Here is a 15285-nt window from a genome sequence, read left to right on the forward strand (position 1 = left end):
GGTTCAGTATCTTGCCCAACACTTCGATATGGGGGATTTGATTTGGTGTTTATTTTCATACATTATTTTATCGTTCTCACTTAAAACTTGATATTTATTTGTGTTGATATGACTTTCAAGGAAGAGTCCTGGAAAAAGTTAAATGACCATGAAATCAGAAGAACTCTCAAATCAGAAATACATTATGCTATTGTAAACAGAAAATTTTAATTCAGAAAATTAAGTCATTTTTAGTCTAAGATCAGTCAATTACCACAAGGCAACTATTATTATTATTATTACTATTATTATTAAATGTTACTTTTACATTATAAAAATGTTTGTAAAATATTAATTCATTAACTTCAGGTTTTATTTTTCTAAATGGATTATTTACTGAATTGTTTGTTTAACAGTGGCAGCAGGCAAAGAACATCAATTCCTGTGGAGTGAGCAGATTCCTGAAATCCAGCTGTGTTCCCAGGACTATTTCAGAGAAACCAGACACAGATTTCCACAAAGACAACACGCAGGCAATTATTCAAATGAAACCTTCAGTCTTATGTACTATATCATTAAGTTCAGCTGGAAACCCTTGAGGTTCTGGTCTGTATTTCTATCTTTTGAGCTCTGTATCCATCTTCAGTGCTGTTTTCTTCTCAAGTCTTGCAGAGTCTTTACACTCCGCTGTTTGTCTTCCTGTGTTGTTTTATCCACCTACAGCCCTCTGCTGTGAGAAATCATATTCATAACTGTGTTAACAATTAAACATGATTGCCTCTAGGACAGTGAAGTCAAGTAAATTACTTGTTGTCCAGCACAAATCTAAATACATTGTGTGTGTGTGGTCCTGCATCCGTGTTCATATCTATGTGTTGTTTGCTTTTACAAAATCAAACATTCAAATATGCAAAACTTTAACTAAATGGAAAGCAGTGTCTGATCAGCAACTGTTCTTTCAATACTTCTGTATAAATTTTTCGGTGTGGGCTATAGCCATTAATCTGATGTGGGTTGCACTTACACTAGACTTCACACATCGGCAGCCACAAAGGAGGTAACCACTTCCCAGTCAACACTCAGGAAATGAAAGCCTTAAAAGGAGACATTGAACATTTCTCTGCTTGACCCACCACCACTACTTTGGATTATTTGAGAAACTTTAAAACCATTTTTCAAATTAACTATAGTCCAGAAAGACTTGGACAAAGACAAGGAGACAATTAAAAAAAAAACAGGTAGACTAAATGTAAAATTTTATTTAGTTACAGTAAAAAAGCTTATGACTTGTGTTTGTTATACCTAAGCTAATAATATAAAAGCTATAAGTAGTGTAAGAAGGGGAGCCAGAAGCTTCCTGCCAGCTCAGACTATGTTCTCTGATGAGGAGGCAGAAAAATCTGGATGGATTTATGAGGGTGAAGGGGCAGTAGAGAGGTAAGCTAGCTGATGAGGCCAAGCTAATGGACCGCTCTCCACTCAGCAGTTCATCTCTCTCTATTCACATATAGATGTCAGCTGGAACCCACACAACTTGTGTATGGAAAGACGAGGACTGCTTCATTAGTACTTTATCAAAGATCTGATAATTGTGCAGAAATTGAAGACTTCTATGATGTTTTTACAATTTTAATTGACATATCAAAAAATAAACAACTCATATACTTCAACAAATACATATTTATTGAGAATGTAAAGGATAACACAATACAGGTAAAGGATCTGTGGTCCTTTTATGAGTTGAGGTAAAGCTTATGTTTCACAATCTATGACTGTGGCTTAGAGTTAGTGCGAGTCACCCGCCGGCTCCCCCAGCCTGTATGCCGAGGACATATTATGTCCTTGGGCAAGATACTGAACCCCAAATTGCTCCCAAAGGCTGTGCCACTGGTGTGTGTGTGCGTGATGATTACTTTCTTTCTAATGAACAGTTGGCACCTTGCATGGTAGCCTCTGCAATCAGTGTATGAATGTGCGTGAATCGGGTGACTGTGACATGTAGTGTCAAGCACTATGAGTGACCGAAAAACTGGAAAGTCCATTTGCCATTTAAAAATTTGTAGTAAATAAGAAACTGCTTATCCAGTAGGGTTGGAGAGCTGGAACCTGTCTGACCTCCATCTCTGCCTAAACATAACCAAGACATATTTTGCTGTTAGCTGGTATGTAAATGGAACACCATTGAAATATCTTGTCAGGTTTTGCAGGTATAAACAGTTTGCAACTTTGCATATACAGTTCCTTAAAAAGTGTCCTCATTAAAATGATGACAAATATTATCATTACAGCATACATTCTAAACCAAAAGTAGGCTATATAAAAGCGGTTTTAGGCAACCTGTTCTCACTCCCAAATCGTCAGATATGGACGCATGGTCAAGCAATGAACTGTAGCTCCCCTGTGCTGGCAGCACTTATGCTGCACTCATGCTGCCAGCAATCATGCCCACCACCATGCTTGACTGTAGGCAAGAAACTCTTGTCTTTGTACTCCTCACCTGGTTGTCGCTTGACACCATATCTTGGTCTCATCAGACCACAGGACATGGTTTCAGTAATCCATGTCTTTAGTCTGCTTGTCTTCAGCAAACTGTTTGCGGGCTTTCTTGTGTAGCATCTTTAGAAGAGGCTTCCTTCTGGGACGACAGCCATGCAGACCAATTTGATGCAGTGTGCGGCGTATGATCTGAGCACTGACAGGCTGACCCCTCCAACCCCTCAGCCTTTGCAGCAATGCTGGCAGCACTCAAACGTCTATTTCCCAAAGACAACCTCTGGATAGGATGATGAGCACGTGCTCTACACTTCTTTGGTCAACCATGGCGAGGCCTGAGTGGAACCTGTCCTGTTGAACCACTGTGTGGTCTTAGTCACCGTGCTGCAGCTCAGTTTCAGGGTCTTGGATATCTTCTTATAGCCTAGGCCATCTTTATGTAGAGCAACAAATCTTTTTTTCAGAACTTTTTTCTCTGAACTTACAGTGACGAGTATGAGGGAATGTGAGAGCAATAACACCAAATTGAACACACCTGGGCCCAATCCCAACGTCCACCCTCACAGACTCACAGACTTTGAGGCCGCGTTCCCAGCAAATCGTCAAGTGCGCAAGGGCTCTCTCGCGGACATTTTGAACCCTTTTTAGACCCATTTCGTAAGTTCACATTTCTGCAGACTTCGCCTGAGGGAACTGCCCACAGTTCATAGTGGTATGATGTGAAACACAGGGGTTACCAGGGGAAGCCCTGAAGCGAGAGAAAAATCCCAGCAAATCCGCGTTATAAGAGAAGAAGAAGAAAAACGGTAACAAGCATCGACACCAACGCTGATGTAAACACTGTTAGAATTTTGTTAACTTAAGATGGTACATAGAACACATTAAATCGGAGGAATGCATCCACCTTATTACACACTTTCAGCGTCATCAAGGTAACGTGATAAGTGGCAAAGTGCTGTCCCGTTCCTGTGAGCCCTTGCAGCCTCTTGCACTCAATCATTTACCCAGTGATATCATTAAAGTCTGTGAGGGTTCAGGTCTTAGGGCTTAGGGTGGACATTGGGATTGGGCCCTGCTCCCCTTTCACACCTGAGACAAAATCACATGACACAGGGGAAGGAAAATGGCTAATTGGGCCCAATTTGGACATTGTCACTTAGGGGTTACTCACTTTTGTTGCAATGGTTTAGACATTAATGGCTGTGTGACGTGTTATTTTGAGGGGACAGCAAATTTACACTGTTATACAATCTGTATACAAAAATGTTAGGGCTGTACTCACTTTTGTGAGATATTGTACAGATACAGTTACCGTCCACACTTACGTGCAATGTAGGGTGTCTAGTCAAAAAAGAAAACCCCACCCTAGTATCCCTTGGAATAACATACATAATGGTCGATTCTACACCTCACGATTTACGTCCTTCGTCTCTTGTAAAGTGTGAATCTTCAAACATGTGCCAGTTGTAATCATAGACATGGTTTGATCTGATTTGATGAGTTTTAAATGGCTCCCTCAGAACCTACATGCATTGAAACACACCAAACTTATAAGTGGATTTCAACCATCCAAATTAAGCGATTTGTGAGAAAGCTGACATTTTGGGATACTGAAGGGTCTCAGATCAGTGAATACTCAGCAGGCTCCATGTAATTCTCCATGTAATAAATCACTTTAAAGAACTGAGTTTTATGGACTTGCTTTCCTTTAATGACTCTGGGGGGAGTTTCTGTCTCCTCCTAATCCTCTGACTGATGTTGAAAGTGAAAGCTTCAGGCTTTTCGGTCTGCTTATCTGACCATAGAAACTCCACTGTTAGCAAATCAGCCTGTGTGCTAAATTAACACGTGCAAAGTCAAGGGTTTTTCTAGTCCTCTGTTTCTTGGGTTCAACTTTCATTTTGGTGTATCTCTAACTTTCTTTCAGGGCTTCTGTTTCCTTATTTTATCGTATTTTGCTTCAAATTTTTATTATTTCCAGATGTTTTCTGTCAATTTCTTAAACATTTATTTTAAGCTTTTTAGGTTTTTAATTTTTTGAGGCTTGAATTAACATTCAATCTTTTAAGATTACTTTTTTGCGAATTCGTTCCCTCTTTCTGTCTTTAAAGCAAGCTTGTCTTATTCTGAGCTTTCTGTCAGTATTTCATTGATGCTTTAATATCCAGCTCCACGCAATTGTTTTTGTCAAACCAACTTCCAACTTTTGTTTCCAGTTCATTTGAAGCTTTGTTGCAAGATTTCCATTTCTCAAACATTCTTTTCCAAATTTCTTGTAATATTTTAAGTTTTTGTGTTTTATGGTTTATATCTTATGAGCTTCCTGATCAACTGTCTAGCATCCTAGGTGTTCATTTGTATTTACGTAGCTTTAACTTTGACATTTCTTTAACATAAAGGCCAATATCTGTAAAGCAAAAATAACTGAACAGTTCTTATTGTTTCTTTGGGAAAGAGATACATTTACAATGTTTTGATGACATTTGCTCTTGTTCCTGTGGAGGTTAAATCCAAGTTGCTTTGGACAAAATTGACAAAATGATTGCAATATAGTGGTAGAATAACTTAGAAACACCAAAATATCTTTTATAATGCAACTTTAACCACATCATTGTCACTTTACCTAGCAATTTTGTCTCCTTATTTTAGTCTTAGCCTCTTGTTTATTCATTTTTTACTTTCTCTGTTCTGTCCCTGTGCTGCTGCAACAATCGAAATTATCCCTGCTTGGGATTAATAAAGGCTTCTAATCTTATCTTATTAAAGGACATTGTTCTGCCACAACCTGAGAGCTTACTAGACTCCAACAGTATCATGGACGCACAGGTTTCTGTTCAAATCCAACACATCACCTTCATTATCCAACTCTCCCATCTTTTCTGTCACTCTCCACTAAAAGTTAGCAAGCAGTTCAAGATCTAAAAATCATTATTTCAAAAATGATGGTGGACTGGTGCAGATGTTTTAAAAGTCCCTCTGAAGCTTGGAGTCTGTGTGTACCCACCGAAGTGTATCACAGCAGCAGCAGCACTGATCTGAGACCTCTAATTAGCTCCCTGTGCTCTCAAACTCATAATGACCCTCATTTGTCAGGGAATGTGCAGCTTGTGAGTGATACAGCGACGGAATGTGAGTTCAGGTGAAGCAAAAGGAAGGAACTGCGGCTCCCCAGGGGGAATGTAACAGTGTGAATTTACACTCCCTTGCTTGATGGGGGCGCTATAATTGAAGGGCAAAATTTCAAACATGATATCTAAAACACAACAGGTCTGATGGGGGAGTGATGATGGATTTTACGAATGAGTTGTAATATTTTAAAATATTACACCAATTAGCCAGATGGGGGCATTGTAAAACGATCTTCCGCCTATACATTACTCCCTCCAAATTAGGCTTTAAAAGGTTTTAATCAGGGTTTTACCTAGCTACAAATAAGGCGGAGGTGGTATCATGCTGATCAAGTGCACACATGTGCATGTGTACCGTGTCTTCAACTGGCTCAAGCAAACACTTTTTTAAGCAACGTATTTTGTTTATTTTACCTAATTTAAATTATTAGCTTTTCTCAGTCACATTCTCAGATGGTAGGTATTGTAATGAACTAATATCATGTTTTACAGATGTTTGTTTGAACTTCTTCTGTTTGAACTTCTGTTCAATAAAGTGGAGGGGGGTGAAGATGGCATTCAGTCACATATAGAGGCTCTTAGAGCAGCATTCACAAATGCCTACTGCCATTTGCAACAGTATTTATTGCTTTGAGGTTTGAAAAAACAAATAAATGATAAAGATGATTGGTTGCAAAATACTTTTAAATACATTCTTTTACTCTTCAACAATTACAGCTCCCTTGAGACTTTGCCAGCTGTACTATAGCTTAGCCTCAGATGTGGTTGTTGAATACTAAGGTGTCAATGAGTTGCTCAGTGTTTACTGTCCAGAACAGGAGCAGATACTCGTTTATCTTGGAATATGGACATAAACCCCAGAAACAAGTTTCATCTTTTCCGAAAAAACTGCAAAATGTATTGTCAGATGTGACAGATGTGTTTTTAGCCGTGCTTTAATTGGGCTAGTACTCACCAGTAGGAAGTACTGCCACATTAGGTTTCTGTCAACTGTGTACCTTTACTCAATACTGCTGCTTTCTAATTAGTGTACTCAATGGTATAAGCCTAGTTATTATAAGATTTGGCCAAATTGACACATTTCCTGCTCAGACCAGCCATAAGTGGAGTCAAATGTGCAGCTGCTATGGGAAGTATATCATTGAATTCAGTCAGAAAGCAGCTGGTAAGAGGCTACATTTTGTTATGAGATAGTAATTTGTACTCTTAAATTAATAATTCAAATATGCACAATTTATGCTGTGTCTGTTGCAACTAGATCCCTGTCAGCATTTCAGGCACTTGTGTTCAGTGATTTCCCAAATTAAATTTATAATGTAATGTTTTCTTAATGTTGGTGCTCAGAGTATTAAATAATGAATTTTCTTGGTGGAAAAGTAATTGATTAAGGTGAATTTGGTGTGATGGGCAAAGCTGGATTACCCACCTGGCACAGCAGGCAACTGCCCAAGGGCTCCTGACCCCTAAGAGTCCCAACAGTCTCAGATTCACTTTGTTTCAATTGTGTTTTGGTAATTAATGGTAATTTGGTGATTAATTGCACATTTGCTAGAATTTGAACAACTTCAGTACAATATCATCTAAGGATGACTTTTTTTGTCACCTCGCCTTCCAAAAGAGTCCAGTGGTCACATATTACATATACCTAAATAGTGGTGATTGCCCAGATTAACACAGTAGGTACCCAGCAGCACATTTTTGCTTAACAGACAAATCTGTCTGACATGAGGTAGACCTCAGGGCCCTCTGGTTTTAATGTGGTTGAATTTCTTGCAGGAACTGCAGTATCTTTATGTACTGTACATATTTTGGTAATGATGGGACATGCCTTTGGGTTGTAGAACATTCACTGTTACTCTCATGTACATTGAGTTTGAAGTCCTTGCTCTACCTATGAGTGATAAAGAACTTTCCAATGACTACAAACTTATATATTTTAATTTCAGGGTTGTTTGGGGCTATGTGGGAAGCTTTGCATAAAACCTTAATTTTATAATTGTGGTAAGACTGTGACAGAGCTTTCTCTTCAATGCAGAAACTCTGCTCGGTTTTTCTAAAGTGTGTCAGAGCCGGAGCCGTGATGATCTGGGATCTCTAATTAGCTCCCCTTAGTCTCAAACTCATAATGGGCATCATTTATCAAAAAAAATATTCAGACAAATCTGTGTATATTCTAATACATGCAGTGAAACAAAAACCAAAAAACTTCCAGCTTTGAATTATACAGCACTGAGCCGTTAAAAAGCTTCTGGGAGAGTTATCCTACATTAAGGAAATATTTTTTTAGTCTCTGTTGTTCAGACCATTTAAATGTTGGAAATATGTGGGTGTATAGATTTTATCAGTAGCTGCTGTCCAATGAAAAGTTTTCTGGTATGAAATTGGGGTCACTCCCTAAACTGCTTAAGATGTCAGGTTAGTTAGTCCTGATTTTGGGGCCACAAACCTCAAACAGTATCTCAGCTCATAAGTTAAAACTGTAGCCTCTCTTTCTAATTTAAGATGTCCATGAATAAATTGATAAGATCAGACAGAGTTTTCAGAGTTGAGCCCCTTTTACATTGGACAATAACCCACTAACACCTGCCTTTTGTCTTTGATGTAAAAGGGGTAGTACTGGCATTCACTGAAATGACAAAAGGCTCTGTAGTAGTCATGAGGATTTATCAGCTCCAGCTCCGATCGGCAGTGATGGAAACATGACGCCTGTAGTATTAGCGTGCTAGGCTAACAGTCCCTCAGCTGTGTAATCTGCGCTGCACTGTCTTTCAGAGCACACATACAGCGTAAACACGCCTATCACCAGCCCAGCACAGTGCTGTTATGAAACGCCGCAGCTACATCTAATTTTTATATAGTATGTATATACTATGCGCTACACACAGAAACCATCGTAACATTGCCACTAGTCCCCATGCTGCTATATACTATTTGAAAAATGAGAAAAATGGTCATCAGACAACAGCTGGTGGGTTCCAAGATTGCATTTTGGCCAATGCGTTTCGGCTCTTTTGCACTTCACGTGAACTGTTTACCTGCATGAAAACAAAGTCTGCTCAAAGGTGACTTGGACTATAAATGGAAACCAAAATGCTTCAGATACCAAAATCTTGTCCCTTGTCTACAGATTCTGCTTTTAAATGCAGATATCTGTTTGCAGAGATTAATCAGGGCCAAACAGGGTCAGGACCCGAAACCCACTGCCAAACACCAATGTCACTACCGCTAAGGTGGTTTGTGAGTGCAGAGATAGCTTCAGATTAACAAACTGGGCTTTATATTTTGTTCGACAGACATTTTGGATTGACCTCTGCTCAGTTAAGCCCCACTAGTCCCCGATGTGGAAACACAGTGGCTGATTAGTTTATTGAGGGCAGTGAAGCGCAGAGCTGTAATTCACCAAAGAGTTTTATTGCCTATTCTGCACAGAGTTTATGGGATCTTTTCAATTAGTACGGTCACTGCTGTAAACAGACCGGTTGCTCTGTGTCTTGTCAGCTTTATGCATCACTGCCTCGTTACAATCAGACAAATATATTTTAAAGGCCCTGAAACTTAAACAGAGGCAGCCTGTGAGGATAGAGACCCGCTGTGGGAGAGGAGGAAATACTGAGAAAAAAACCTTTAACAGCTGATTATGAGATTATGAACTCTGGTGATATTGTGTATTGTGTTTCTTATTGTCAACAAATCCCAAAAGACCAAACAACAATGAATTCATTCTACTAACAGGTGTTGTCTGTATCCAAAGTCTGATATATGTTGTTCCTGTCAGGTTATCCAAGAAACATTGAAAACACATTATTGAGCCACACTGTTGCTCTGGATGACAAGTTCCTTTATTGCCATAAACACTCACTGTAGTTTGTTTTGACTCAATCAAATGCACCTTCTTGCTGCCTCAAATAGGGGTAAACCGGGGCGAAAGTAACACAGGACGAAAGTAACAAGCCGATTTTCTCAGAGCCCTGACTGCATTTGCAGTCCAAGCTGTGACAGCACCTTCAGCACGCAACCATTGATGGTGCGGCCAAATATCGCATGATTTTGTCATCGTTTCCTGAGGCCGTCTTCGGAAAGCAGTTTTCGATCACTGCAAGTAAATTTCTGAAGCGTGACTCTCTATTCGAATTGCAAGTTGTGTCTCTTGTTTCATGTGTCACAGTAAAGATTAATCTACAGGTTATTTAGTGCTTTAACACACCCTGAAGTTTGCCCTGTCTGAGTTTTTCAGTATAAAAATAAATCGTGTTTATATATCAGGAGTGGTTACTTTTGTCCCGCTACTAATGTGGTGACTTTCTCTGCATTGCAGCATTTATTAAAACATGTTTATGTCATATTATACCAACAGAATATGCCAATAGCGTGGGTCAGAAAGACAGAGGTCTGGTTCAGCCAGATGTTTATGAGAAGGCATTTCTGGACATCTCTTTTAGAAACATTAGTCTCAGGTCAGCTGATAAAGTCTCATGCCATATGCCATGCGCTTTGTTCAGATAATGCAGGAGGAGGGCAGAGATAATTGGGGAGAAGACAAGACCAAAGGTACAGATCACATTATTAAGTCTTCTCCTTGGACTAGGAGAGGAAGCTGCATGCTTATATTAAGAGAGAGCTGATATTTATTTTGGCCTGTCTCCTAAGGAGGTCAGTGGAGTAGGTGTCAATAAAAAGCACTCAAAATGCAGATCACTCATACTGTTCTTACTAAAACAAATTTAAAATAATTTCAAAATCTGATATTTGTATAGGCCTATTCTATAACTAGCTTTTTAATTTTTATCTTAATTTTAGTGTTTATTTTCATTTTTGTCTTATCTTTCTATGTTTCATTTTTTCACTGTTTCTGAAACTGCTACAACATGCAAATATCCCCAGTACAGGATCAGTAAAGTCTTATTTTATTTTAATCATGTCAGGTTCATAAACAATCTCCATCTAAACATTTCCCCCCTGTTTTAGGTGCACACATTTGCATATTTATATTATTTATAATATATCCTTAATTTAATATGAAATATTCTAAACAATTCAAGTTTGGGCTGTCAGGTTACTTTTGAAACTGAATATTTAAAATAAAAATTTAATTAAAATTTTTTTTTAAAGATAAAGGACAAAAGATGTTTGCAGTTAATAACAGTCATGTTTATTTATTAAATACAAATCACAAAAAAATCTAGCTTGTATTGTTGTGTTACTAATGACCGACCTGTGTGTTACTTTTGTCCCAGCTGACGGGGTCGAAAGTAACAATGTGCCGCTTGTGTTTAAAGTGAAATTATACGGAAGTCGTTCTACATTTGTACAAAATACAACCTGATATTGATAGACCACACCTGTGAGTTATTGACCACAGCTAAAATACAACTCTATCTGAAACATTATCTTTTAAAATCAGGTTTTTCTGAAAAACGGTACTTTCACCCCTGCTCTCCCCTACTCACTAGAGCACTACATAATCTACTGCTGAAAATAGTGCCAACAATTGCACTTTTTACTCCTGTTTAGCAATGTTTCCTAAAAACGACAGTGCCCAGTTGTGTCAGCTTATTTTGTTTCTTAATGAAAGTATATTTGTGACCCATTTTTAATTAATTTTAGGGTGCCCTAATGGCTTAGGGGTTGAACTCCACAATGTCTCGGATTGCACTGGGGACCTTTGTTTCAGGTCTCTCTCTCCCTAATTACCTGTCATTTTGCCACCATCTGTAATAAAGACACAAAAAATATTTCAGTAGGACCAATGGGTTTGGGTGGGGAAGTTGAAGTTGTAAGAGACAGACTTAAATGTTGTTGGTTTTGGTCTTCTCTGAATGACCTAAATTTTTAACACTTTCACTATTCTAATTCTAATGCATTTGGAAAAATGTTGATGAAGCAACATCTATCTAATCCATCATACATACATTTAACCCTTAAATGTAATTATTCACATAAACCAAATGTGTCTTTACATTGAAATAGTACGGGTTATTCTGGAGAAGAAGAGCTAAAATACACCCAAATTTGAACCTAGAAAGAAACTTTCATACCATGGTGGTCTTTCTCGGTTATTAACAAGCCTCCAAACGCGGCTCATCTGCTGCCCTGAAAATGGAATTGCAGGTGAAAAAATGGCAGTTCTTTTAAATAAAACTGTTGACAAATAAAGTCAGAGCAGACAGAGAGAGAAAGAGAGAGAGAGAGGTGTAGGTGTGTGCTTGTGTGTCTGAGGGAAAAGCAAGGTGAGCAGATTACTGTTGTTTGTGATTAAACACAAAAATAAGTTGGAGGATTATAGAATTAAAATGGTTCGATAAGAAATAGGATAATGTAGTCTTTCAAATATTTTTAAGCAAAATATATTTAAAAATCGCCTAGTTTATAAACTACTGCAATTTATTTTCAGCTCCTTCCAGTGAAAATACTCATCAGTGTTTCATTATGACCATACAATTGAATGGACCCCAGTGAGATTAGCACATTTATACTGTTGCTGATGGGGATCCTAATAAAAATAGATTTTTCCACTAAATAGTTACAAATATGTTTTTGTATGCTGTCAGTTATAGTTCTTAGAAAGAAAGAAAATTAGAAAAGGCAGGTCAGACCTAAACACTAAAAATCAGTAAGTGGAATCAGACAGGAAAAATGTAATCTGTGGATCTCTTACTACAGCTAATACAGTGATAATCCTGTTTGTGAAGTTAAATAAGGCTAGTACTGTAGATCTACCTAAGTGAGAGACGTCTTCTGTCCCAGAAGAATCCTACTACTTGAAACCTATTACTATGTAGAGGACGCAAGTTTATTAGGATCATATAGTCGCGTGGTGAACCTATGAACTTAAGTCATATTTAAACAACTATTGCTTTGTGTTGTTGGCCAGAAAAATAGTAGTTAGACTTCCCTCTGTGTACATGCATCCTATACAAGTACAATGTTGGCTGTATTATGTGTCCCCTTCAAAAATTGCTCTTGAGAAATTTTATGTTTATAATCCCAGTTAGATGAAATTTACACCCATGGGTATGAGAATGTGTTACTTTTAGATGTACTAAAAACATGTTTTACCAGAACCAGCTTTTCATTGTGATTGCCTGTTAAATTCTTCAGAGCATTTAGGTAATTTGTATTTTTGAAGACGTTTCAAATGCCATCGCCTGCAACATTACTGTACTGAACTCATCTTGAAAGTCATGTGAAACCCATGAAATCAGGAAAAAACTTTTACAGTGGAAGAAGAAAGCGCTCTGATGGTTGATCCAACAGGTGCTCTTTAGTGGGGCAGGTGAAAGCACAAAACACAGGACCCAGAAAGTCTTGCTTGATATGGTGCAGAAAATATCAAGACACTCTGTCTTCAGGTGGAACAATTTTATAAATGTATTCTTTGAGCATGTCGGCAATCAATCCCTGTTTGCAATCAAGCAAGACTTATTTGGCTGGTGACATGTAGTTTCAATGGTTTATTTGAGATTTTTCTTCCTGTGGCAATGCAGCACTAATGAGTTTCCTTTTTTCTTTAATATATGATCTTTCTCTCTGTGTTTTTAATACTGAACAGGCATCAACATGCAGACTACGGTTTCTTCTGAAGGAAGAAAATGAGCCCTACAAGTATGCTGAGTGTATGCAGAGAGAGGAGAACCCAGACGGGGGAAAATAGTGGTATTACCCTTTCAACCTTTCTCTTCCAGTGAGACGGCAGACTGAAAGACCAAACCTCAGCAAAACCTTTCTCTTAATAAATAAAACCAGAAAATGTCACTGTGAGCTACTTTTATGAAGACCGCTGAATGCATTGTCTCACAATCTCTTATCGATTAAAGGAGGGTCATGATTTCGAGTCAGTGCACAGCACATTTTAACATTTATTGTCTGGAGGGAGATTCATTGTGCAGGACCAGCACTGAAAACAGTGGACAGAATGCAAAACATTTACTGGTTTTTCGCCATTCATAGTAAAAATGATGATTCCCCAGGGTGAGAGCGCCAAGTCTGAAACTGATACTCAGCAGGAGCAGCATATAAAACCACCTTAATATGAGTTTGACAACAGTCTTGTCATGTGCAGCAGAGTGCTGCTGCTGCTGCAGAGAGACAGGATAAAGTGACTGGGATACATTTAAGGACAGGAATTAAACGTAAAGACTACTACTTATTGTTTGCAGAATTGTCTGTTTGCAAGCTGACTGTCCTGAAAACATCGCGCTGGTGTCATAGTGTTAAAAGCGCTGTTAGTAATGATGCCTCACAATTAATTGGTTGATGATGAGGCTAGTTATGATGTAATCTCTCTCACTCTCTCTCTCCTGCACACAGCCAGCCCCCTCCCTTCTCTCTCTCTCTCTCTCTCTCTCTCTCTCTCTCTCTCTCTCTCGTCTCCCCACCTCTTTCTCTGTCTTTCTCTCCTATCCTAACCAACATGGCCGCTAAGTCGGATGGAGCAGCGGTGTCTGTGGAAGATGACAACACGCCCAGGAGCCTCTCGGAGCCGGGGAACCCCGCCGCCCGGCCCCGCTGCAGCGCCGCTGGCGGGAAACCCTACACCCTGCTGGACTGCTGCTGGGTGCTCTGCGCCCTGCTCGTCTTTTTCTCCGACGGCGCGACCGACCTGTGGCTGGCCGCCGACTACTACCTGAGAGGTGACTACTGGTGGTTCGGCTTGACACTCGTCTTCGTCGTGGTGCCCTCCGCGGTCGTCCAGGTACTGAGTTTCAGGTGGTTCGTGTATGACTACTCGGAACTGAGCGGCGGGGATGGATCAGCGAGCGGCAGCGGGACCGGCGCGGCCGCGGTGGCGGCAGGCGCGGCAGGAGGAGCAGCCACGGCGGGCGACAACACTTTAAGCACCAAGGACAGCGACCAGCGCGGTGGATGCGCGGCGACGGGGAACGCAGCAAATGCGACCCCAGTTTACTCGTCCTCTGCCCCTCCAGCGACGGCAGGGAGAGTGGGGGGCCCCCGGAGGTGCTGCACCGTCTGCATGTGGGTCTTTCAAACAGTGCTCCACGTCCTGCAGCTGGGGCAAGTCTGGAGGTAGGACCGCTGGGGTGGTGTGGGGAACAAGAGGGGTGTGCGTGCGTGAGCGCGTGTGTGCATACGTGTTGGTGTGTGTTTTAATGTGAGCGCGGTGCACATGTGAGCGTTGCTCCCAACAGGATAGTGTTGGGGATGTGCTCTGGAGATGTGTGCGCGTGTGTACGCGCTCGCTACGCGTGTGCGAGCGTCCATGCCCGTTCATTTGCATGTGTGTGCGCTTTTCCGCCGAAATGTTACCTGTTCTTCTTATCTACTGCTGCAGAAATGTGCAGAAATCCGACCAGCAAAGAGTGAGATTCTTTTACCGTCGAGCTGAACTTGAAGCATTCACTTTCACACAACACTTACGACAGTGATAGTAAAAATATGAATTACTCTCCCATGAGCCTCTTTGTCCATCTGCCCTTCTGGTCCTGGTTGTGACAGAATCTGGACGGATGCATACAGTCATCTGAGCTCTAACATACAGTTTCTTTCCCTGGTCCCTCTCTCTGTCATGGTCCTGACATGTTGACAGGAATATTATCAAAGCTCTGTGGTTTAGACCCCGCTGCACTTCTCCTCTGGCTGCTTGTCATGTTAGTGATCTTAAAACTGAATTTTATTTTTTCCTCCACACTCAGTGTAGTTCAAAGCTTTTATAACAATTCTGAAAATG

The 15285-nt window shown here is 40.1% G+C and overlaps 1 protein-coding gene across 1 annotated transcript in view; it reads left to right on the forward strand.

Annotated features, from left to right (window-relative positions):
• The window catches only part of xkr7 (XK, Kell blood group complex subunit-related family, member 7), a 96627-nt gene that overhangs the window by 12085 nt on the left and 69257 nt on the right, over positions 1-15285 (forward strand). Inside the window, exons 2-3 of the mRNA XM_046056410.1 lie at positions 13150-13253; positions 13908-14624. Of these exons, the coding sequence (XP_045912366.1) occupies positions 14011-14624 (614 nt within the window). The 5' untranslated portion in view covers positions 13150-13253; positions 13908-14010. The remainder of the gene's footprint in view (positions 1-13149; positions 13254-13907; positions 14625-15285) is intronic.

The sequence above is a fragment of the Micropterus dolomieu genome, linkage group LG08 (assembly GCF_021292245.1).
Source record: "Micropterus dolomieu isolate WLL.071019.BEF.003 ecotype Adirondacks linkage group LG08, ASM2129224v1, whole genome shotgun sequence".
NCBI lineage: Eukaryota > Metazoa > Chordata > Actinopteri > Centrarchiformes > Centrarchidae > Micropterus > Micropterus dolomieu.